The sequence below is a fragment of the Pristis pectinata genome, chromosome 8, assembly GCF_009764475.1.
Source record: "Pristis pectinata isolate sPriPec2 chromosome 8, sPriPec2.1.pri, whole genome shotgun sequence".
NCBI lineage: Eukaryota > Metazoa > Chordata > Chondrichthyes > Rhinopristiformes > Pristidae > Pristis > Pristis pectinata.
The window spans coordinates 5,140,560-5,164,146 of NC_067412.1; the positions used below are offsets into that span (position 1 = coordinate 5,140,560).

The 23,587-nt window shown below is 43.8% G+C and overlaps 1 protein-coding gene across 1 annotated transcript in view; it reads left to right on the top strand.

Annotated features, from left to right (window-relative positions):
- The window catches only part of trrap (transformation/transcription domain-associated protein), a 283,953-nt gene that overhangs the window by 24,616 nt on the left and 235,750 nt on the right, over positions 1-23,587 (top strand). The window contains 6 exon segments of the mRNA XM_052021047.1: positions 1,571-1,883; positions 3,488-3,585; positions 6,746-6,940; positions 8,867-9,058; positions 15,792-15,957; positions 16,818-17,074. Coding sequence (XP_051877007.1) covers positions 1,571-1,883; positions 3,488-3,585; positions 6,746-6,940; positions 8,867-9,058; positions 15,792-15,957; positions 16,818-17,074 — 1,221 coding nt within the window.

Sequence of the window (23,587 nt, forward strand, 5' to 3'; positions counted from 1 at the left end):
GTTCATGGGTTCACGGACCGTCCAGGAATCTGACGGCGGAGGGGAAGAAGCTGTTTCTGAAACGTTGAGTGTGGGTCTTCAGGCTCCCGTACCTCCTCCCCGATGGTAGTAATGTGAAGAGGGCGTGGTTATAGAATTAGCTTTTTGCAGCAGTAGCAGCACAGTACATTACAGGACGAGGACAAACCTAAGTTAACATAAACTTAAATTAACATGAATTATACATTACTTACACGCATACAAAATAAACAACTACTCCAGTGCAAGATTGTGAGAGAGAAAGAAAAAAATAGTCTGAGATAGTGTTAGGATTTTTCAGGTGGGTTCAAGAACCTGACGGCAGTGGGGAAGAAGCTGTTGTTGAACCTTGCACTGTGGGTCTTCAGGCTCCTGTACCTCCTGCCTGATGGCAGCATCGAGAAGAGGGCACGGCCCGGATGGTGGGGGTCCTTGATGATGGACGTCGCCTCCTGTAGGCGTCCTCGATAGTGGGGAGAGCTGTACCCATGATGGAACTGGCTGAGTCACACCACTCTCTGTAGCCTCTTGCGTTCCTGGGCATTGGAGTTTCTATACCAGGCTGTGATGCAACCTTTTGAAGTCACTGCTGGATGTGTTTCAAACATTGTTGTTAAATACTGCTGTGCAATGGAGACAAGAAAAGTCCATGCACGTAACTGGGATCTGTATTTATATATAAGAATACGCCCACCACTGACCTGGAGGACAGGTGCCCACTTAGCTCCAGAGGTGCGTAGGAAGAGCTTCATGTTTGCAGCATCGATTACCTTCAAGTGTCACTTCAACGGGACTCCTGTTGTTCAGCAGCCTGATGTCAGCAGAGTGGCTGAGCACTAATCATGTTAAAGAGATCTCACAGCTGGCAAAGCAGGGAGCAAGAAACACTCTTCTTAATCAATTTTTTAAACATTAACAGTGCAGGGTAAAGAAAAATGATGAAAGCAGGTGCTGAATTACCATAAATCTCTCAAAAGAAAATATTTTTTTAAGTTACTTTATTGTTATTCACCCATCTGCTATAAAAATACATGGAGGAACGAAATGTCGTTTCCCCCAGACTCTCAGGACAGAGGACACACATAAAACAGAAGACATACAATAAATGCAGACAAAAAAAAATTGTGCAAGTACAAATAGTGAGTTTATTATTGTTGAAAATATCAGGAATGACACTCACGCTAACATTTAAACAATTGTGAGAGCTGGACAAATACACCACTGCATCTAAGTGCGCCGCCATCTTAAGTCCACATATTTTAAATTCTCTTTTATGTTAAAATTTTTCATTTGGGGGAATTGCAATGTACGAATTGCAATTAGTTTTTAGGTCCAGGTAGTTTGCAATAATGCAACTAAGTCCTAATTATTTTGAGGTTGTTACTGCTGTAAAAGATGGACCTATTTCTGCTTGCCTGAGTTATTTAAACCTGACCTTCTTTCAGCTGCAAATTAATTTTCATGATCAATGTGGAATTTGTGTTGGCTAGTGACTGCCCATTAGAGAGGCACAGCAGTAAGTTTTAATTTCCTATTTCTGCTTCACTTCCAGGTGTTTGTCCTGAAGTTTCACACCATTTCTCGCTACCAGTTGTCCACGATCTTTAAGAAGTGCAAGCCTCAGTCAGAGCTGATGGCCACCGATGCCCCCATTGCCACGGCCCAAGCGACTCCCACCTCGTCTGTGCCTCCATCTGCCCCGCCCACGCCCACTCTCCCTGCACCAGCCTTGGACAAACACGGAGATAAGGACAAGGAGGAGAAGCAGACGTTCCAGGTCTCCGATTGCCGCAGCTTGGTCAAGACGCTGGTTTGCGGTGTGAAGACAATTACCTGGGGCATAACCTCATGCAAAGCACCAGGAGGTAAAGGACAGACTACCACGTGTACTTATTTTATTGTGTTTCTGATTAATGTTGTGTCTCACACATTCTAGTGGGATTTGACCATTTTCTAAGTCATTGCTAATTTGTTTTTTTTTTCCAACTCTGATTTTCATCACCACTTTTGCACTTTCAATTGACAAAGCTTTCAATTAGAGTCACAGAGCAATACAACACAGAAACAGGCCCTTCAGCCCAGCAAGTCCATGCCGACCAAGTTGCCTGCCTGAACTAGTCCCATTTGCCTGAGTTTGGCCCGTATCCCTCTAAACCTTTCCTATCCATGTACTTATCCAAAGTCAAGGTCAAGTTTATTGTCAGGTGCACAGGTAGCACAAGGGCAGGCACGGTAGTGTAGCGGTTAGCATAACACTATTACAGCGCCAGCGACCCGGGTTCAATTCCTGCTGCTGTCTGTAAGGAGTTTATACGTTTTCCCTGTGCCTGCGTGGGTTTCCTCCCGGTGCTCCTGGTTTCCTCCCACATTCCAAAGATGTACTGGTTAGGAAATTGTGGGCATGCTATGTTGGCGCCGGAAGCGTGGTGACACTTGCGGGCTGCCCCCAGAACGCTCTATGCAAAAGATGCATTTCACTGTGTGTTTTGATTTACATGTGACTAATAAAAATATCTTACATGTATGCACGGGTGCAATGAAAAACTTACTTGCAGCAGCATCACAGGCACATAGCATTAGGGACACAATGCTCACAGGAAAAGCACAAATTAAACATAACATTTAAAAGATATTTGGACAACTTTGTATAATTTGTTGTTGTACCTGCCTCAACTACTTTCTCTGGCAGCTCATTCCATATATGCACCATCCTCTGTGTGAAGAAGTTGCCCCTCGGGTCTCTTTTAAATCTCCTCTCATCTGAAACTTATGCCCTCTAGTTTTTGATTCCCTTTCCCTGGGAAAAAGACTGAGTGCATTCACCCTATCTATGCCCCTCATGATTTTATACACCTCTATAAAGTCACCCCTCAGTTTCCTATGTACCAAGGAATAAAGTCCTGGCCTGCCCAACCTCTTCCTATAACTTGGGCCATTGAGTCCTGGCAACGTTGGCAAATTGGCAGAGCTTTAAGCTCCGGAATGCCATCCCTTAGCCACCTCGCTGTCCCCCTCCCCTCCTTTGTGATGCCCTGCTCATCAAAGATGCTTTTTGGTCACCTAGCCTAAAGTTTCCTCTCGAATGGGGCACAGAGTCAGATTTTGTTTGCTAACTCTGAAGTCCCTTGGAACATCTTGCAGTGTTAAAGGCACATATTATTGAATGATAACTTCTTATTCTTTGAAGTAGGCAGGTTTAGAAAGATTCCACTGATACTTGAGATGTGCCAGGACTATTGGAATATGTATCAGAGATGTGGAGGTTTGCATCAGAAGCAGGGTCCCCCTAATAATGAGACTCTGTGATTAATAGGATATGCTGGTGGAGGTTTTTTCTAAGTGGTTAAATCAGTCTGAGAAGGGATTAAATAACATAACATCAAAATATTAACATTTCATGAGGCGCTGTGTGGTAGAACTCTTGTGTGATGTCATTAAGTCTGAAAATACTTTCTTTTCCCTTTTGCAGAGGCTTCGTTTATTCCCAACAAGCAGTTACAGCCCAAAGAGACACAAATTTATATCAAGCTGGTTAAATATGCAATGCAGGCTTTGGATATATATCAGGTACAGCACCTTGTAATGGGATTTAGATGCTGCCAGCAGGACTCTCGTCTTTGAACCCAGTGTCTTGCCAGGTCATTTCGGAGGGATGTTGTTGTAGGTCTGGAGTCACATGGGACAATGGGAAAGCGCATCAATCAGATGGATTTTTGAACAAGCCAATAATTTCATTGACACCATTAATGTTTCTGGCTTTTTAATTCCAAATGCTATTTATTGAAATAATTAAATTACAGGGACTTCCCAGATTACGGATAACCTGATTTATGGAAATCTGACTTCGCACAAATTCTCCTGTACATTTTTAAAGCATTTTTGAAGATAGTAGTAATGATAAAATGCTTTGTACTAATCATTAATGACTGGATACAGTGTATATTCCATTAGTTTAATCATGGGCAGTGATAAGGTGAATATTCAATGAAATGGAAGAATTATAGCCAGTGTATGTAGGGCGATACGATATGGTTTACTATAAAAAATGAATGTTTCTGACTTACAGAGAAATCATCTTACAGATGGTTCAAAGGAACAGAACCCTTGCGTAACTCAGGGACTGCCTGTACTGAATTCCTTATCCAATAGCATAACCCCCTTGCTGTTTTGTACAGTGCAGAAGCTGGAAACCAGACGTAGGAGTGGAAAATGCTGGAAGCGCTCCGCAGGTCTGGCAGTTTCTGTGGAGAGAGAAACAGTGCGAATGTTTCAGTCAGAGGACCTTTCAGTTTATTGTCATGGTGTGGTGTTGGTGAGGGTGTTGATAGACAGCCTGTATCCAGCAGCCACATTGTCCTCCTACACCTGGATAATTCAGTCCTGTTTTAATTATGTAGAGCTGGCTGCTTGTAAAGAACAGTTGTTAGTGCTGTGTCTCCATTGGTGAATAAATAACAAGCCAAGCACACCAAATTTTGCTGGTACACGGGACATGTGGATTAACAGGAGTCTGGAATTAAACATAATCTGTTAATCCCCCATTACTGAGTCTTTGTGATCTATTTCAATGTGACCCTTGATTTTAAAAAAACTCTTCACTTTCAAGTGTCATTGTCGGCTGTAAACAGTGGTAAGCAGAGGGGTTTTCAGATGGAGGTGTGTGCTTTGTGCAGATTTAGTATGGATATGTGCTGTGGATACGTGCACAATTATTTTCTTGCATTGGTTGTAGATGGTGAGATTGGAAAGGCATGCTTTGAGTTTAAGGAATCAAAAGCAGAATAGGGTCATTCAGAAAGTCAGGAGACATGGGATCCAGGGAAACTTGGCTGTGTGGATTCAGAATTGGCTCGCTCAGAAGACAGAGGATGGTGGTAGATGGAACGTATTCTGCCTGGAGGTCGGTGACCAGTGGTATTCCACGGGGATCTGTTCTGGCACCCCTGCTCTTTGTGATTTTTATAAATGACTTGGATGAGGATGTGGAAGGGTGGGTTAGTAAGTTTGCTGATGATACAAAAGTTGGCAGTGTCGTGGATAGTGTAGAAGGTTGCTGTAGATTACAACAGGACATTGATAGGATGCAGAGCTGGGCTGAGAAGTGGCAGATGGAGTTCAACCCGGATAAGTGTGAAGTGATACACTCCGGGAGATCGAATTTGAAGGCAGAATACAAGGTTAATGGCAGGACTCTTAGCAGTGTGGAGGAACAGAGGGATCTTGGGGTCCACTTCCATAGATCCCTCAAGGTTGCCACGCAGGTCGATAGGGTTGTTAAGAATGCGTATGGTGTGTTGGCCTTCATTAGTTCGAGGTAAGGTTGCAGCTCTTTAGAACTCTAGTTAGACCACAATTGGAGTATTGCGTTCAGTTCTGGTCGCCTTATTATAGGAAGGATGTGGAAGCTTTAGAGAGGGTGCAGAGGAGATTTACCAGGATGCTGCCTGGACTGGAGAGCATGTCTTATGAGGATAGGTTGAGTGAACTAGGGTTTTTCTCTTTGGAGAGAAGGAGGATGAGAGGTGACTTGGTAGAGGTGTACAAGATGATGAGGCATAGATTGAGTGGACAGTCAGAGACTTTTTCCCAGGGTGACAATGGCTAACACGAGGGGACATAATTTTAAGGTGATTGGAGGAAGATACAAGGGGGATGTCAGGGGTAAGTTTTTTTTTTACACAGAGTGGTGGGTGTGTGGAACGCACTGCCGGCAGAGGTTGTGGAGGCAGATACATTGGGGACATTTAAGAGACTCTTAGATAGGCACATTGAATGATAGTGAAATGGAGGGCTATGTGGGAGGGAAGGGTTAGATAGATCTTAGAGCAGGGTAAAATATTGGCACAACATTGTGGGCCAAAGGGCCTGTACTCTGCTGTAGTGTTCCATGTCACCATTTGGTCTTTTGAAAGCTCCTTCTGATTTCTTGATAGCCCAGCCAATTTTCCTATTTATGCATTTGTCCAATTTCCTTTTGGAAGTAACTGTTTTAGAAGAGCAACTTCCACCACCCTTTCAGACAGCACATCCCAGATCATAGCATCTCAATGTGTGGAGGTGAAAAGAAAATTGTCATATGCTGGAAACCTGAAGTAAAAACAGAGCATTCTGGTAATACTCAGAATGCCAGGCAGCACCTGTGGAGTGAGAATTGGAGTCAACATTGAGAACATTGAAGAGAACCTGAAATGGGTGGGAAGTGGACCTGAGGAAGATCAGCCATGGATTGATTAATGGAGCAGGCTTGAGGGGCTGTCTTGCCACCAACTGCAAATATTCTTGGTTTTTATTCTCTAATCTTGTAATCTACAATGTGACTTAATTGGGCAACACACAAAGGAGCTGGAGGAACTCTTTGAGAAGTGGACAGTCGACGTTTTGGGTCGAGACCCTTCATCAGGACTGGGGGAAATCGGGGAAACTTAGCCCAGTCCTGATGAAGGGTCTCGACCTGAAACGTCGACTGCCCATTTCCTTCCCTAGATGCTGCCTGACCCGCTGAGTTCCTCCAGCTCCTTTTTGTGTTGCTCCAGATTTCCAGCATCTGCAGTCTCTTGTGTTTTGGGCACGTTCCTTTGTGATCTATCAGCAATGCAGTGTGGATGCTGTAACCTCTTAATGCTTACACAGCTTTCCTGTGCTTTATGGATCAGCCTAGATAGGGAGAAAGTTGGGAGAATCCAGAAGGTGATGATTTTCTCATACAATGGTGTTATTTTGGTTTTAGGTTCAGATTGCTGGGAATGGGCAAACGTACATTCGAGTGGCCAATTGCCAGACTGTGAGGATGAAGGAAGAGAAGGAAGTTCTGGAACATTTTGCCGGCGTTTTCACTATGATGAATCCTTTGACATTTAAAGAGATATTTCAGACAACTGTGCCATATATGGTTGAAAGGATCTCAAAGAACTATGCACTTCAGGTGATGTATGATAATGGTCGTTATCTTAAAAATATAAGTAGTCAGCATGGGTGACACATCGACAGCAGCCATCTAAGGAGAAAAGCATTTAAGCCGAATCAGAATTCTAAAGATGCTGGAATCTAATGAAAATACAAATTGCTGGATAATTTTTTTTACTTAGTTTTAATCTGATGTGGACTCGGTTCAGAATATAATTAGGGATGGATAAGAATTGCCTTCTAAACTGAGTAGCTTGGTAGACTGTTTCTGAGAGTAATTTAAACATCAATCATGTCACTGTGGTTGTGTATCACACACTGGCCAGACTCTGTAAGTTTGGTAGATTTCCCTGAAGGACATCAGTAAAGCAAATCTGTGATTTTTAATGACAGTGGGAGCTTCATAGTCACCATTAGTGATTAAAATAGGTTTATATTTTGACATTTATTTAATTATTTTAAATTCTCTGGCCTGCACAATGGGATTTGAATGTGTTTCTGTACAGACACGCCAGGGTTGGGGTATCAATGGGCCAGGCAGCAGCTATGGAGAGTTAGGGTTTTGGCTCAATGATCTTCCATAATTCTATAATCCTATGTACCTTAATCTTGTAATTTTAAAACCCAGAAGCACCATTTGGCTCGAATCTCACACAGATAAGGGCGATTTCACTCCCCATGATATGGTTGCATTTCCGATCACGCTGTGCCACACAGATGCTACCTTAATATTACAGGGGAATTTCAATAGCTGAAAGTCTATGAGGACCAGTAGAAACTTTGGCATCTCCTGCTCATTCTTTTCCCTGTAGCCTTGATTTATCTTACATGTCCAGCTCTATAACTAACTTCAAGTTATCGGTGTTTAATTCCAGTGGGGGAAACGGGGGCTGCTAATTACCAGCTGTTCAATTGATCCTAGTTTGGTTACGTCACATAAAATTGATATTCTCATTTTTCTTCTCCCTTTCCTTTTTGCTGGTATCTACAGTAATGGGCTAATGTCCAGGATACAGGACAAGCTAAGCTGAATCATTAACCATTATTGTATAGAACAGTGCAATTTTTGTGGGTCTGTACTGGTTAATGTTTCCTGTGAAACTCAACTCAATTGATTCTGACCTGTGTAACTAACCCCATCGGAATGCTCACTGACGTGACTTGGCTGTAAAGAATCCTGGTAAATTTCCCAGTCCTATCAACTTGTTCATTAAACACTGATCATAGAATCTTGTAGGGTATAGTAGGAGGCCGCTTGTCCCATTGTGCCCATACTGGGGTTTTGAGAGAGTGATACAATGAATTGCAAGCTCTCCCTCTGTCCCCTCTGTCCCCCCCGCCTCCGTCCCCTCTCGCCCCCCTGCCTCCATACCCCCCCCCCCCCGTCCTACCCTCCCCACCCCGCTGTTTTCTCACAGTTAACCAACTCTCTGTTGAAAATTGCAATTGAATCTGCTTCCACTGACATTTGAGAGATGGTAATTCAATAATGACAGCCTGGCGCAGAAAAAAAATTCCCAGATGGATGGATGACCAAGTTGAGTGGCCTTTCCTCGTTATTGGATTGATGGACCTCTGTTACTCGGCCGTCAGCATGCTGTCTGTTCTAGTTTATTAAGTTTCTGACAATCGTGCGCTTTCTGGAGATGCAGGGTTCTGCAGATGCTGGAATCTAGACCAAAAAAACAAACTTCTGGAGGAACTCAGCAGGTCAGGCAGCATCTGTGGAGGGAAAGGAATGACCGACATTCGGGATCGTGACGCAGGGTCTTGACCTGAAACGTCAACTGTCCATTTCCCTCCACAGATGCTGCCTTACCTGATGAGTTCCTCCAGCAGTTTGTTCTTAGTGTGCATTTTTACTTTGACAATTAATGACTAACATGTACCTCCCTGAAGTCCTGAGTCTCACCGTCTTGCTGTGTGAACCGCTTCATTCCTACAGATCGTGGCCAACTCGTTCTTGGCGAATCCTTCCACCTCCGCTCTCTTCGCCACGATCCTGGTGGAGTATCTCCTGGACCGACTTCCAGAGATGGGCTCCAACGTGGAGCTCTCCAACCTCTATCTCAAGCTCTTCAAGCTGGTGTTTGGCTCGGTGTCTCTGTTTGCTGCCGAAAACGAGCAGATGCTGAAGGTTAGGATGGGGTTGAAGGTGGTGGGGGGATTGTAAAGTCTTGTGTAGCGCACGAAGTGCGGTGTTTCCACTGTATGAGGATGGTGCCTAAATAACATCTAGCACCTTTAGTGATGGCTTTAATGTAGGGGTATTGCAAGTTGAAAGGGGAACTGGAGGGAGGATAATCACAAAGGTAGGCATTGGGCAAGAGGCCTGTTTCTGATTGAAAACCACAACGGTGCTGGAAGAACTCAGCAGTAACTGTGGAGGCAGTCAACATTTCGGGTCGGGACCCTTCTTCAGGACTGAAGGTAGGAAAAGGGGAAGCCCGATATATAGGAGCGAAAAGCAGAGCTTTTGATAGGTGGACAAAAGAGGGGAGGTGGGGTGGGCACAGGGTGGTGATAGGTAGATGCAGGTAAGAGATAGTGACAGGCAGGTGCGGGGGAGGAGGGGAGAGCAGATCCACCGGGGGGTGGGTCAAAGGTGAGAGAAAAAAAGTGTGGGGGGGGGGAGGAGGGAGGAACGAATAAAGAGAGAGAGGCTAGGAAAGGGAAGAAAAGCAGTGGCAAGGTTGGGGTGTGTGGGGAAGGGTGACCTGTTTCTGATCCTTGGATTGAAGGTAGTCAAACTTATCAACAGTTGGTAATTGGTTTATTACGTACCAAGATATAGTGAAAAGCTTTTGTTTGTGTGCCATCCAGACAGATCATGCCGTATGTAAGTATGTCAAGGTAGTAGAAAAAGCAATAACAGAATGCAGAATATAGTGTCACGGTCACAGAGAAAGTGCAGTGCAGGCAGACAATAAAGTGCAAGGGCCACGACGAGGTAGACAGATTGTCTTTCAGCAGCTGCTGGGCAGGTCAGGATTGGCACTTGGTCTCCTTTGAAATTTCCTTGAGTCCTGGGTCAACTAGGTCTGAATAAACTAACGGGATCCTGTCCAGGTGTCTGGCTTTCTCACCTTTGCTGTCAGGTTGGACCTGACTTCTTATGTGAGCCTTCTGTTGTAGATGCCTAACTTGTTTGTTTTGTGTGAGTTCTTCAGTCCTCCTGATACTGTTCTAATGTTATCCCGATGGTCTGGCATCTGGCTCACCAGGTAATGTTTGGCACGTCTGCTTCTGATTGCTGGGGCCCCGGTTCCTGCGCTCACTTCTGACTCATTGGGGCCCAGATTTTCATGCTTCCATTCATCTCATTCGAACTCCATTTCCTGTGCTCTCTTCCAACCAACCAGCATCCCGTTTCATGCGCTCCCTTTAAACTTACCTGGTTCACTGGGAAACTTATTACAATAATGAGTAATGTCTGAGAGTAAGTGAAATTGGGCTATTATTATTGAATAACATCCAATAGTCTGGGAAATTGTTTATGTGACACCACAGTCCTGAGTGCCGGATTATCAGAGTTTTACGATACTAGGGTCATAGCTGATCTGTAATCTTGTTCCATGTGGTTTTTTACCATTAGTTCTTTGGTTAACTGTCTGTCAATAGCGTGTGTAAAATTGACGATTAATGTGGCATTGTTTACTATTTGTGGAAGACAATTATCCTCGTCACCAAGTTTTCCGTGTACTCTTTTCCCAAATCCCAAATCAGTGTCTAGAATGCTCTCCTCAATCAGTAAAGACATGGTAGATGGAGAGAAATAATCAATTCCCCTTAATATCTTGTAAACTTTATTAACCTTATTCGCTTTATTAACCTTCTAAACTCCAGGGAATGCGATCTTATAATCTGGACCCTCAAAATCCAGGTGTTGATTCCATACATTTAATGTGGAAATGCAAAAATAGAATAATAGTGGGTGTTAGAAATGTAAAGTAGAAGCGCAAAATGCTGGGAATGCTCAGCAAGTCAGATGGTTGCTGTGGAGAGAGGAACTGAGTTAATATGTCAAGTTTTGAGCTTTTATCCGTCTTCTATTGTATCCAAAAGTATACAGTAAATGGCAGGACCCTAAGGAGCATTGATGTACAGAGGGACCTTGAGGTGTAAGTCCATAGCTCCCTGAAAGTGGCAACACAAATAGATAGGGTGGTAAAGAAGGTGTGTGGCATGCTTGCCTTCATCGGTTGGGGTGTTGAGTGTAAAAGTCAGGAATTCCCGTTGCAGCTGTATAAAAACTTTGATACAGGCCTCATTTGGAGAATTGTGTCCAGTCCTGGTCACTGCATTATAGGAAGGATGTGGAAGCTTTGGAGAGGGTGCAGAAGAGGTTGACCAGGATGTTGCCTGGATTACAGGAGAGGTTGGACAAACTTGGATTGTTTTCTCTGGACCGTCAGAGGCTGAAGGGCGACCTGTTAGAAGTATATATAAATTATGAGAGGCACAGATAGGGTAGGTAGTCAGAATCTTTTTCCCAGGGTGGAAATGTCAAATACGAGAGGGTGTGGGTTTGAGGTGAAAGGGGGAAAGTTTAAAGGAGATTTACAAGTCAGGTTATTTTTTTACACAGAATGGCAGGTGTTTGGAAGATAAGATAAGATTTCTTTATTAGTCACATGTTACATCGAAACACACAGTGAAATGCATCTTTTTGCGTAGTGTTCTGGGAGCAGCCCGCAAGTGTCGCCATCCTTCCTGCGCCAACATAGCATGCCCACAACTTCCTAACCTGTACGTCTTTTGGAATGTGGGAGGAAACCAGAGCACCCAGAGGAAACCCACACAGACATGGGGAGAACGTACAAACTCCTTACAGATGGTGGTTGGAATTGAACCCGGGTCACTGGCGCTGTAAAGCGTTATGCTAACCGCTACACTACCGTGCCTGAGACACACACTGTGGTGCTGTGGGAGTGGTGGCAGCAAATATAATAGCTACGTTTAAGAGTCATTTAAACAGACACACGAATATCAGGGAATTGAAGGATGTAGATTGCGTGCAGGCAGATGTGCAGTTTAAATTGGCATCATGGTCAGTACAAACATTGTGGGCTGAAGGGCATGTTCCTGTCTATGTAAGAGTCCTTTGTGAACAACCACTTGCATGTATTTCACAGAATGGTTGCTGCAATGAGAGAGGTCATTTGGCCTGTTGAGTCCACATCCGCTCAGTGCAATAGCTGTACATTTAGTTAACAAATTATTTTGTTTCAGCTACTTATTCAGCTCCGTTTCGGATGCAGCAATTGAATCTGCCTAGACCACTTGCCCTGGCAGTGCATTCCAGGCTCTAACCACTCACTGTATGACCGTTGCTGGTGTGTAGGCAAAGCTGCGTTGCTTGTCGTTTTTTTCCTTTCTTCCTTTCTGGTAATTGGGTTAAATGTTTCTTGTAGTTCAAATTCCTTGTAAGGTATTTTAGAATTTGTACGTGTAGGGAAAAAAGTGCATTGACTCTTGACTGATTGAAATTATGTGACTGTTTTGAAATGTGGTTTTCTTGATGATGAATGGTTTAATATATAATTTTATTCTATGAAGGTCACTTTAAAATATTTTATTAGAGAAACGCTCTTCTTTTGTTCTCCCTGTCAGAAAATTCAAGGTTGAGTGAATTTAATGAGCTGTAACAGAAATTTAAATGTTTGCTTTCTATGGTCTGTATGTTAATGTTGTTTCAATAGTTTAGGGAATGACTGCATAGCCTTTTGAAATTGACCAAGTACTAGTCCCTAAGGTGAAGATGACAGCATACAAGTTTTAATTTTGCAAAGGATGTCTAATTTTTAAATTTTTTTTGAAAGTAACTCTTCGGGATACATGGAGCACATTTTCTCGAGCGGTCACGTGGAATTGGTTGAGATGGTCAGTGAGGATATTGTGATACACTAGGTGTCACGGCTGTGTGGAGCAGGCTGGATAAGTGAGAAGACCTTTCCCTTGGGGTTTAGCAGCAGTTCAAAATTAAATCCCCCTTGTTTTCATATTCCTCCATGGCCTCCTCTCTTATCTATATCAGTAGTCTCCTACAGTACTTGAAGAACTGTGTGCTCCTCTTAAGTTTTGGCCTGTTGCCTGCCCCATCATTGACCTCTGCCCAGTGCTCTGAAATTCTTTTGCTGAACTCATTGACTTCTTTTTCAAAGCCTTCGCTTTTGGTCATCTATCCTGACATCTTTTTGCTTTGTGTCAGAAATTTTTCCATAATCCCTTATGAGGAAATCCCTTATTGTCTTATGAGGATAGGTTGAGCGAGTTAGGGCGTTTCTCTTTGGAGAGAAGGAGGATGAGAGGTGACTTGATAGAGGTGTACAGGATGATAAGAGGCATAGGTCCAGTGGACAGTCAGAGACTTTTTCCCAGGGTGAAAATGGCTCAACGAGGGGGCATAATTTTAAGGTGATTAGAGGACGGTATAAGGGGGATGTCAGAGATAAGTCTTTTACACAAGAGTGGTGGGTGCGTGGAATGCACTGCCGGCAGAGGTTGTGGGGGCAGATACATTGGGGACATTTAAGAGACTCTTAGATGGACACATGAATGATAGAGAAATGGAGGGCTATGTTGGAGGGAAGGGTTAGATAGATCTCAGAGCAGATAAAATGTCAGCACAACATTGTGGGCTGAAGGGCCTGTACTGTGCTGTAATGTTCTATGTCTTCCGCTCATTGAGCGGCTTGGGATGTTAAAGACACAATATAGTTGCAATGGTACAATTTGATTACTTCATTATTTATTGGTAATCCCTGGCTATGTGTTTTGAGTTGCCAATTCTTTACCATTTTTGTATTGTATTTTTCACAGCACTGGATTTTGCATGAGAGATACTGTTTCTAGAGTTAGTCAAACATAGGAAGTGAATGCTTGAAGTTAGGTATGTTTCGGTATCTTTTGAGGCTGTCAAGTCAGGTGTTGAATTTAATGTTGTCTATTTAAGGCCACAATAAGACAATTGAACGATTCACCAGAGGGAGAAAGAAGTGGATTAGATTTCATTCTCCCTACAAAATATTATTAGAATTTGCAAATGCTTTACAGAAAGTAGCTGTGAGACATAAAGTCTAATCTCATTTAAAAGGGAATTACAAGGCATTCAAAAAGACTAGGTCAGGGATCCAGGGCCCAAGGAAGGGAACGGGATTGGAATGGAAGATCTGTGACTAACAAAATGCCAAATGCTCCCTTTTTATTTGAATAATTTTCAACCAGCGGTGGATAACAGCACTGATTCTGAAGAGAGGCTTCATCCTGATTCTTTGAACTTGGAAGCATGCATTGGTTAGGAAGAAAATCATGTTCTTATTACATTTTGGTAAATTGGTTTATTATTGTCACGTGTACTGAGGTACAGTGAAAATCTTTCTTTTGTGTGCCATCCATACAGATCATTTCATTACAACAGTGCATTGAGGTAGTACAAGGGAAAAGCAATAACAGTGCAGAATAAGGTGTTAGAGTTATAGAGAAAGTGCAGTGCAGGCAGACAATAAGGTGCAAGGCCATAACGAGGTAGATTCTGAGGTCAAGAGTCCATCTCGCTGTACTAGGGAACCGTTCAATAGTCTTATAACAGCAGGATAGAAGCTGTCCTTGAGCCTGGTGGTACGTGCTTTCAGGCTTTTGTATCTTCTGCCTGATGGGAGGGGGGGAGAAGAGAGAATGTCCCGGGCGGGTGGGATCTTTGATTCTGCTGGCTGCTTTATTGAGGCAGCGAGAAGTGTAGACAAAGTCCATGGAGGGGAGGCTAGTTTCTGTGATGTGCTGAGCTGTGTCCACAACTCTCTGCAGTTTCTTGCGGTCTTGGGCAGAGCGGTTGACATACCAAGGGGTCTTTGATTATGTTGTTTGCTTTAACAACATTATTTTGTTTGCTTAGTCTTTTAAGGGCTCAGGATGTTGCAAAGCTTCTTATGGCCAGTGCAGTGTCATCACTGTTACAACCCAAGAAATCTGGCAAGTTTTTGTACACTAACAATATAACAAATGATCAGACAATCTCTTTTTAATGATGTGGGATAAATCTTGCTGGGAACACTGAGATTTCCCCTGCTCTTTGAAATGGTGCTGTGTGATTATTGTCTGATAGGACCCGTGGTTTGTCATTCCCAAAATACAGCACCTCTGGATGTGGAGCATTCCCTCAGTACAGCAGTGGGAGTGCCAGCCAGAGTTTTGTCATAGAGTTATCGAGCAATACAGCACGGGTACAGGCCCTTCAGCCCAAAGAGTCCATACTGCCCACGTTGTCCCAATTTCCTGCATTTGCCCCATATTCCTCTAAGCCCTGCCCCTCCATGTACCTATCCAAGTGTTTCTTAAACGATACTATTGTACCTGCCTCAACCACTTCCTCTGGTGGCTTATTCCATACACTCACTACCCTCTATGTGAAAAAATTGCCCCTCAGGTCCCTTTTAAGTCTTTCCCCCCTCATCCTAAACCTGTGCCCCCTAGTTTTGGACTCCCCTACCCTGGGGAAAAGACTGTTACTGTCCACCTTATCTACACCTCTCATAATTTTAAACTCTTCTGTAAAGTTGCCCCTCATTCTCCTACATTCCAAGGAATAAAGACCCAGCCTGGCCAACGTCTCCCTCTAACTCAGGCCCTCCAGCCCTGGCAACATCCTCGTACATCTTTTCTGCACCTTTTCCAGTTTAACCACATCTTTCCTATAGCAGGGGTGACCAAAACTACACAGCACTCCCAAGTGTACAGTTTTGGTCACCCTGTTTTGAGCTCATTCCTGGAATGGAATTTGAACTCGCAAGAAGAGAGTGTTGCTCACTGAGCTGTGGCTAAATCCAATCCCAAAATAGAAACCCTCTAATGTTATTCTCTCTGTATTGTAGCCACATCTGCACAAGATTGTGAACAGTTCAATGGAGCTTGCTCAAACAGCCAAGGAACCATACAACTACTTTCTATTGCTTCGAGCCCTTTTCCGATCCATTGGCGGAGGCAGCCACGATCTCCTGTATCAGGAATTTCTACCATTACTGCCTAACTTGCTGCAAGGTATGGACGCAATTACATTAGCTTCTGACTGTTCAACTGATGAAATAGCCCCATGTTCAATCAATTCACTTCAAGCTTCGGTGAAATGTATTATGGACTTAATTGAAATGAGCATTTGCTAGCACAAGTTCCTTACTTGAAGATAATTCCCATTGTGTCCTAACCCTGCTTTGTTGCTTACGCTGCAGCTACAGAGCTGAAAGCGCTTCACTTAAAAGTGGCTTTCCTAAAATTGTAATGTTGAGTACTAAAATATTTCCTGACACAATATTTTTTTAAACCAAATGAGAGATTAGAATCAAATTTATTGTCACTGACGTGAAATTTGTTGTTTTGTGGCAGCAGTGCAGTGCAAAGACATCAAATTACCATCAATTACAAAAAATAAATAAATAGTGAAAAAAAAAGGAATAACGAGGTAGTGTTCATGGACTGTTCAGAAATCTGATGGCGGAGGGGGAGGAAGCTGTTTCTGAATCGTTCAGTGTGGGTCTCCAGGATCCTGTACCTCCTCCCCGATGGTAGTAACGAGAAGAGGGCATGTCCCGGGTGGTGAGGGTCCTTAGTGATGGATGCCGCCTTCTTGAGGCATCGCCTCTTGAAGGTGTCTTCGATGGTGGGGAGGGTTATGTCCGTGATGGAGCTGGCTGAGTCTACAACTCTGCAGCCTCTATTAACTTGCAATATATATATTCGTCTTCTCAGCATTGTGCACGTTTGGCACGCACAATTTTTGAAATGCAGAAGCCTGTAAAATTGTAAGACGAGTAGGATAAATGTCTTGACAGCTATTGAAAATAAAGGACAGGAGCAGGGTAGAAGATGTAGTGGCTGCTGTACATACACTGTTCTTGTTACAGGGCTGAACATGCTGCAGAGTGGCTTGCATAAACAACACATGAAAGATCTCTTCGTTGAGCTGTGCTTGACAGTGCCCGTCCGACTCAGCTCCCTCTTGCCCTACCTGCCAATGCTGATGGACCCGTTGGTATCGGCACTCAATGGCTCCCAGACCCTGGTCAGTCAGGGCCTGCGGACACTGGAACTGTGCGTTGACAACCTGCAGCCGGACTTCTTGTACGACCACATCCAGCCAGTGCGAGCTGAGCTCATGCAGGTAAAACACACTCTTATCTCCTTGGATAAACCTATCAAACCTTTGTTTCCTGAATCACTAATTGGTAAGGTGGCAGAGTTACGTGGCAAGTAGTACTGCTGGCCTCACAACTCCAGGGACTAGGATCTGATCCTGACCTTGGGCGTTGTCTGCGTGAAGTTTGCACATTCCCCCAGTTGATGGTGTGGGTTTTCTCCCACATTAAAGAGGACATGGTGGCCTGAGTTACAAGGAGAGGTTGCATAGACTAGGAGTTTATTCCCTGGAATGTTAGGAGATTGAGGGGTGACCTGATCGAGGTATATAAGATCATGAGGGGCATAGACAGGGTGAAAGCACACTGTCTTTTTCCCAGGGAGGGGGTGCTAAAAACAAGAGGGCATAGGTTTAAGATCAGAGGTGAGATATTTAAAAGGGACACCAGGGGCGGCAGCTTCACACAAAGGCTGGTGCGTATTTGGAATAAGCTGCCAGAAATAGTGGTTGAGGCGATAGGTGGATCCAGGTGAGGAGGGGTAATGGGCAGTTGGAGGAGGGAAATAGCGACAGAGGCTGGCAGGTGAGAGGTGGAGGTGACAGGGGGCTACTGATGATGGAATCTGATAGGAGAGGAAAGTGGGGCATGGAACCAAATAAGGGAGGGTGGGGAGTGCAGATGGGGATAGTGGGGGGAGGGGACCCAGTGGGAGGGGGTTGTGGGTGATGGGCAGATGGAGGAAGGGAAAGAAACGGGGTTATAGGGAGCTGGAGGGGAGAGGTGCAGTGTGTGTAGGAGAGACTGGGTAGGTTGGGTGGATAGAGAAAAGCAACAGGGGGGAGCAGGTTGTCTGAAATTGGAGAATCCAATGTCCGTGCCGTCGGGTTGGAGACGACCTAGGCAGAAGGTGAGCTGGTGTTTCTCTAGCTTGCGTTTGGCCTTACCCTGGCAGTGGAGGAGGCCGAGGACGGACAGGTCGGTGTGGGAATGGGGAGGGGAATTAAAATGGCTGGCAACCCCGAGCTCCAGATGTCCACGGCAGACGGAGCACTGGTGCTCGGCAAAATGGGTGTCTTATCTGCGTCCGGTCTCACCGACCTAGAGGAGGACACGTCAGTGATGTGTGTGGAGAGGGAAGAGGTTGGAGGGAAATGAGACACAAGAGATTCTGCAGATGCTGGAATCTGGAGCAATACACACAAAGTGCTGGAGGAACTCAGCAGGTCAGGCAGCGTCTATGGAGAGAAATAAACGGTCAACGTTTCGGGCCAAGACCCTTCGTCAAGACTGGGAAGGAAGAGGGCAGAAGCCAGAATAAGAACGTGGGGGGAGAGGGAGAAGCACAGGCTGGCAGGTGACAGGTGAGTCTAGGTGAGAGGGGGAAGGTAGGTGGGTGGGGGAGGGGGGAGATGTAAGGAGCTGAGAGGTGATAAGGAGAAGGGGCAAAGGGCTGAGGGAAACAAATGAGGGAATGGGACTGATGGGACTGCTTTGAGAGCTGGCATGGACTCGATGGGTCAAATGACCGCCTCCAGTGCTGTAAGGAAAAGGATGAAATAAATTGTGGAAATGTATCATTGATTCACAGAACATAGAGGGTGTTCGGGGTGATGTGTTGTGCATTTCGACTTCCAGAAGGCAGCTGATCAGGTGTCAGTCAGTTAAAGCTCGTGGCGTTATAATATATTAGCATGGTTCATGAATAGAAGGAGCAGAACTAAATCAAAAAAATGCTGGAAATGCTCAGCAGGTTAGGCAGCATCTGTGGAGAGAAGAAGTTAATATTTCACACCATTGACCTTTCAAGAATATAAAAGGTCATTGACCTGAAACATTAACCCTTTTTCTGTCCTCCTCGATGCTGCTTGCCCTGCTAAGCTTGTTCTATCGAACTTTAAATGTCAAAGGATCAAGGAAATGGGGTTGGTGCAGAAAGGTGAGGTTGAGATAATCATTTTGAATGGCCTCTTATTTTGTATGTTAGAATCTTTAACTATTTTTACTTCAGTTTTCCAATATCTGTGCTACTTTGCTTTTCTGATAGAGATAAACCGATTGTCTTGAGGCTAATAGGCAGTAAGTGGTGAATTACGGCGAGAATTGGTGCTGGCTCCTCATCTCCAGTAATCCATCGCAGCGATTTAGATGAGGGGATTAAGTGCGATATATTGCGGTTGGTTGACGATACAAAGCTAGGTGGGAAACAAGGTTCTGAGGAGCATGTGAACCATCTCCTGAGGAAAGTAGGTTGCGTGAGAGAGAGCAAGGCTGTTAAAGATGGAATGTAGTATGGAGATATGTAAAGTTTCCCATTTTATTGATTAAAATGGAAAACAGCAGCATTTTGTTTTCAAGGGTGAAATACTGGGAGATGTTGGCATTCAGAGGGACTGAATAATTGTATCTCACACAAAGTCCAAAGAATGTTTCAAAGGCTGAACAAATGGATGTGCAACACTTAATATAAAAAGGAAAATGCATGAATCATTTGTATCTTGCTCCATTGTGTGTAACCTGATTTAATTCTTTTCCAGAACTGATTTCTGAATGTCTAATAGTTTGAATTAAGGAATAAAAATAACAGACAAAGAGTGTCAATATCGAGCTTTAAAAAAAAGAACCATTGGACAATTTAAATGGATTAGATTGCAAGAGATTTTTGAACCAGAGTAAATTACATCTTCTCTTTCTGTTTGAAGATCTGCGATTTTGATAAGGAAATCTTTTGAGAAGATTTGAAGGAGACAAATATCAAGGACATAAAGTTTTTAGAAGCCCAAGAGACTAATGATTGAAAGCAAGTTTGTTGCTCTTTAATAGATCAAACTCTCTTTCAGCTATATTTTAATCCCTTTTCTTTTCAGAAATAAATACAATTGTCCATTAAAATAGTCTTTTCCTAATACTGTTTCCATTACTGAGTTCTCTTTGGATGAAGAATTCCTTCCTTACTCTTAATCTTCTTCATATCAGTGCCCAGCTCCCAGTATTTTGAATGTTCATTGTACTGTATCTGGATCAGCTTTATCTGGATCCATATACTATTGAAGACTTCAGTTGGATTGCAAAGGCTTCTTTCCAAAAAGCCAGCCGCATTTTCTTAATTTTATTCATTCCCAGAATATCTGTTGTTGTTCTGCCCTGCCCTTTATAAAACTATCATTTCTATGATGGATCCCAACCATTGCCTTGTCGACAAGCATTACAGCCTTTCAGTTTGTTTTATTTCATTTGCACTTTTTAACAGTTGCTCACATTCTCTTAACCCTTTTCCGGTCTCCTTCCTGTGTCCTGTATTTCCCCCTCCTGATCACTCACCCCGGTACCTGCTCACGTGTTCGGTAGTGAATACAGGGTATGGGATAATTTCACAATTGAAGAATGCAAGTGCTGATAAAACAGGTATCATCTATCTGGGGCGGTTACGAGCAGTGACACCATTAAATCTTTTTTCATATTCATTCACTCAATGTGGCAAGTGAATCTTATGAATGTACTTTTAGTAATGCTTCTGTTAATAGTCTTGGATTTGTGGTTCATAGAATATTACAGCACAGTACAGGCCCTTCGGCCCACAATGTTGTGCTGACATTTTATCCTGCTCTAAGATCTATCTAACCCTTCCTTCCCACATAGCCCCCCCAACCCCCCCCCCCCCCCCAATTTCTGTATCATTCATGTGTCTATCTAAGTCTTAAATGTCCCTAATTGATCTGTCAGTTCAGTATTGCAAACTTCCAAGCTTCAAAAATTAAATGCCATTAAAACACTGGCCTTGTAAATACTGTTGAATTGGATCAATACCATTTAATTTGCAGTACTGCATTACTGTTTTAATCTTTTTAATATGATTGAGGAATCACTTGGTGGAAAAACTGGGTGTATTTATGAACAGTACTTTAAGTGTGATGGATACTTTGTTTTTTGCCCAGTTTAGTAAGGTTCCTTTTTTTTGCATGAGGATTAAGTGTTATGAAAGCAAAGCTAATACTTTAATGCAGATGTTGTACTGGGCTTTCAATGAAATATACTGTTTAGTGATATTAAGATGAGTAAAAATAGGGGTAGAAGTAGGCCATTTGGCCCTCTGAACCTGCTCCAAAATTCACTATGGCTGGTCTCCATTTTCCTTCGTTATCCTTCTGTCCCTTGATGCTCATAGTGCCCAGGACTTTGGCAACCTACTTCAAATGAATTCAATGACTGAGCCTTCACATGCCTCCAGGGTAGTGCATTTCCAATGATTCACCGCCTTTCTTGTGAAGTAATTTCTCCTCACCGCAGTCATAAACATCCTACTCCTTGCTCTGGAACTGCTCCTGCAGGTTCTAGACTCCTCAGCCAGGGGAAACATCCTCCCCTGCATTCAGCTCGTTGAGCCCTGCAGGAGCTTTGTAAGTGTCAGCGAGTTCTCGTTGTTCTAAACTCTAGAGAATAAAGGCCTGGTCAATTCCATCTTTGCTCATGCAGTGAACCAGCCCAGTGAATCCTCACTGCTCTACCTCAAAGGCAAGTTTATCCTTTTTAATTAAGGAGACTGGAACTGCACCCAATACTGCTAGTGTGGTCTCACCAAAGCTCTGTATAATGGTAGTATGACACCTCAGCTCTTGTAAGCAGATCCTGTTGTAGCAAAAGTCAGGTTACCTGCCGATAGTTAAATGAGCTTTTAACGAGATTGGGGGATAAAAAGGCCCATGCATTTCTTAAAAAGGCTGTTTTGCTTGCAAACTCTTTGCCTTCCACAACTATACACATGTTGTATCAAATCAGTTCCTTCGCTTGCTTTTCCTTTTGTACAACCTCGATGTACTTATGTTTTGGAATGATCTATATGGATGGCATGCAAAACAAAAGGTTTTCACTGTATCTCGGTACATGTGACAATAATAAATTAATTACCAATTACCATTTACTGTATCCCCTCCAGTTTTCATACAGCTCTGAACCTCTGCACAGGGGACCCTCGTTAGACAATCGGGTCATGGATTCAGTCCCTCTTGAACTTGGTAAACCATTGATTTGCCCAGTCACTTTCTCCTGTTAGCTGTCCCAAGGCTGCTGAGGACAACAACTAGATCATATAGCTGATTACTCCCCCAAACACCACTGAATGTTACCTCCCTCAGAATAATTAGTATTAGTACTGTTGGGCATGTTTGAGCCTTGCACATTCCTGCACTCCTGGGTACAGAATGGTGGGAGGTGTCCTGTGACCCAAGAGCTGGAAGATTGCACCGGGATGCTTGGGGGAGAGCACAGCTGGGGATACGAGGGGCTTCGGAAGGTCAGCAAAAGGCCTTTGGGGGTTCTCCGACCTTCTGAGAAGGAAAGTCTGTAAGTTACTTCAGAAGATCGGTCCAGTTTGAACTTCAAAAGGAAAATAGGATTAACATTTAGAAGGTAGAAAATGTGGTGTGTATTGGGAAAGTAGTTGGCTAATTGGACCTCTCTTTCAAAGAACTAGCCCAGCAAGCTGGATCTGCTACTCAATTCTATCATTTCACATCACCCCTCAGTCTTCTCGGGTTGGTGTGGGGAAATAAAGATTTTGGGGACATTTTGGTGCTTATCAAGAGTTAGCAGAGAGAAATAATTTAAACTCTTATTCTCTCTGTTTGCTTGTGTTACTCAAAATAATTAATGATAGTTATTCCTAGCTGTGACACTCACAGCCTGTAAGTACAAATAGGATTGTGCTGAGCTTGAGAGCTAGATTGCTGGCGTTTGGGGGATATCACAGATAGACAGTGTGGTGAAGGTGGTGTTTGGCATGCTGCCTTCATCAGATGGGACACTGAGTGCAAGAGTTGGGACATTATGTTACAGCTGTGCAAGATGTTGGTGAGACCACACTTGGAGTATTGTACGCAGTGCTGGTCGCCTAGCTACAGGAAGGATGTCATTAAGTTGGAAAAGGTGCAGAAAAGATTCACAAGGATGTTACTGGGACTAGAAGGCTTGAGCTATAAGGAGAGACTGGAGAGGCTGGGGCTTTTTTCCTTGGTGTGTAGGAGGTTGAGGGGGTAACCTTATAAGAGGTATATAAAATCATGAGGGGCATAGATAGGTTGAATGGTCACAGTCTGTTTCCCAGCGTAGGGGAGTCTAAAACTAGAGGGTTATAGAGTTAAGGTGAGAGAGGTAAGATTTAAAGGGGTCCTGAGGGGTAAGTTCGTCACATAGAGGGTGGTGGGTACATGGAACGAGCTGCCAGAAGAGGTGGGAGAGGGTGGTACAGTTACAGCATTTAGAGGACATTTGGACAGGTTCATGGATAGGAGAGGTTTCGAGGGATGTGGGCCAAACACAGGCAAATGGAACTAGCTCAGGTAGGCAACTTGGTCAGCATGGACGAGTTGGGCTGAAGGACCTGTTTCTGTGCTATATAATGACTCTGTGTAAATGATCCAAGACTGGTCCCAGGACCATACTTCTCTGTTTCATTTGGTGGTTTCTCCTCCAGTGCTTTAGAAAATGCCAGAGTTCACAAGCTGTGACTGCAACTAATATCAAATTATAAATGGAAGCACTTT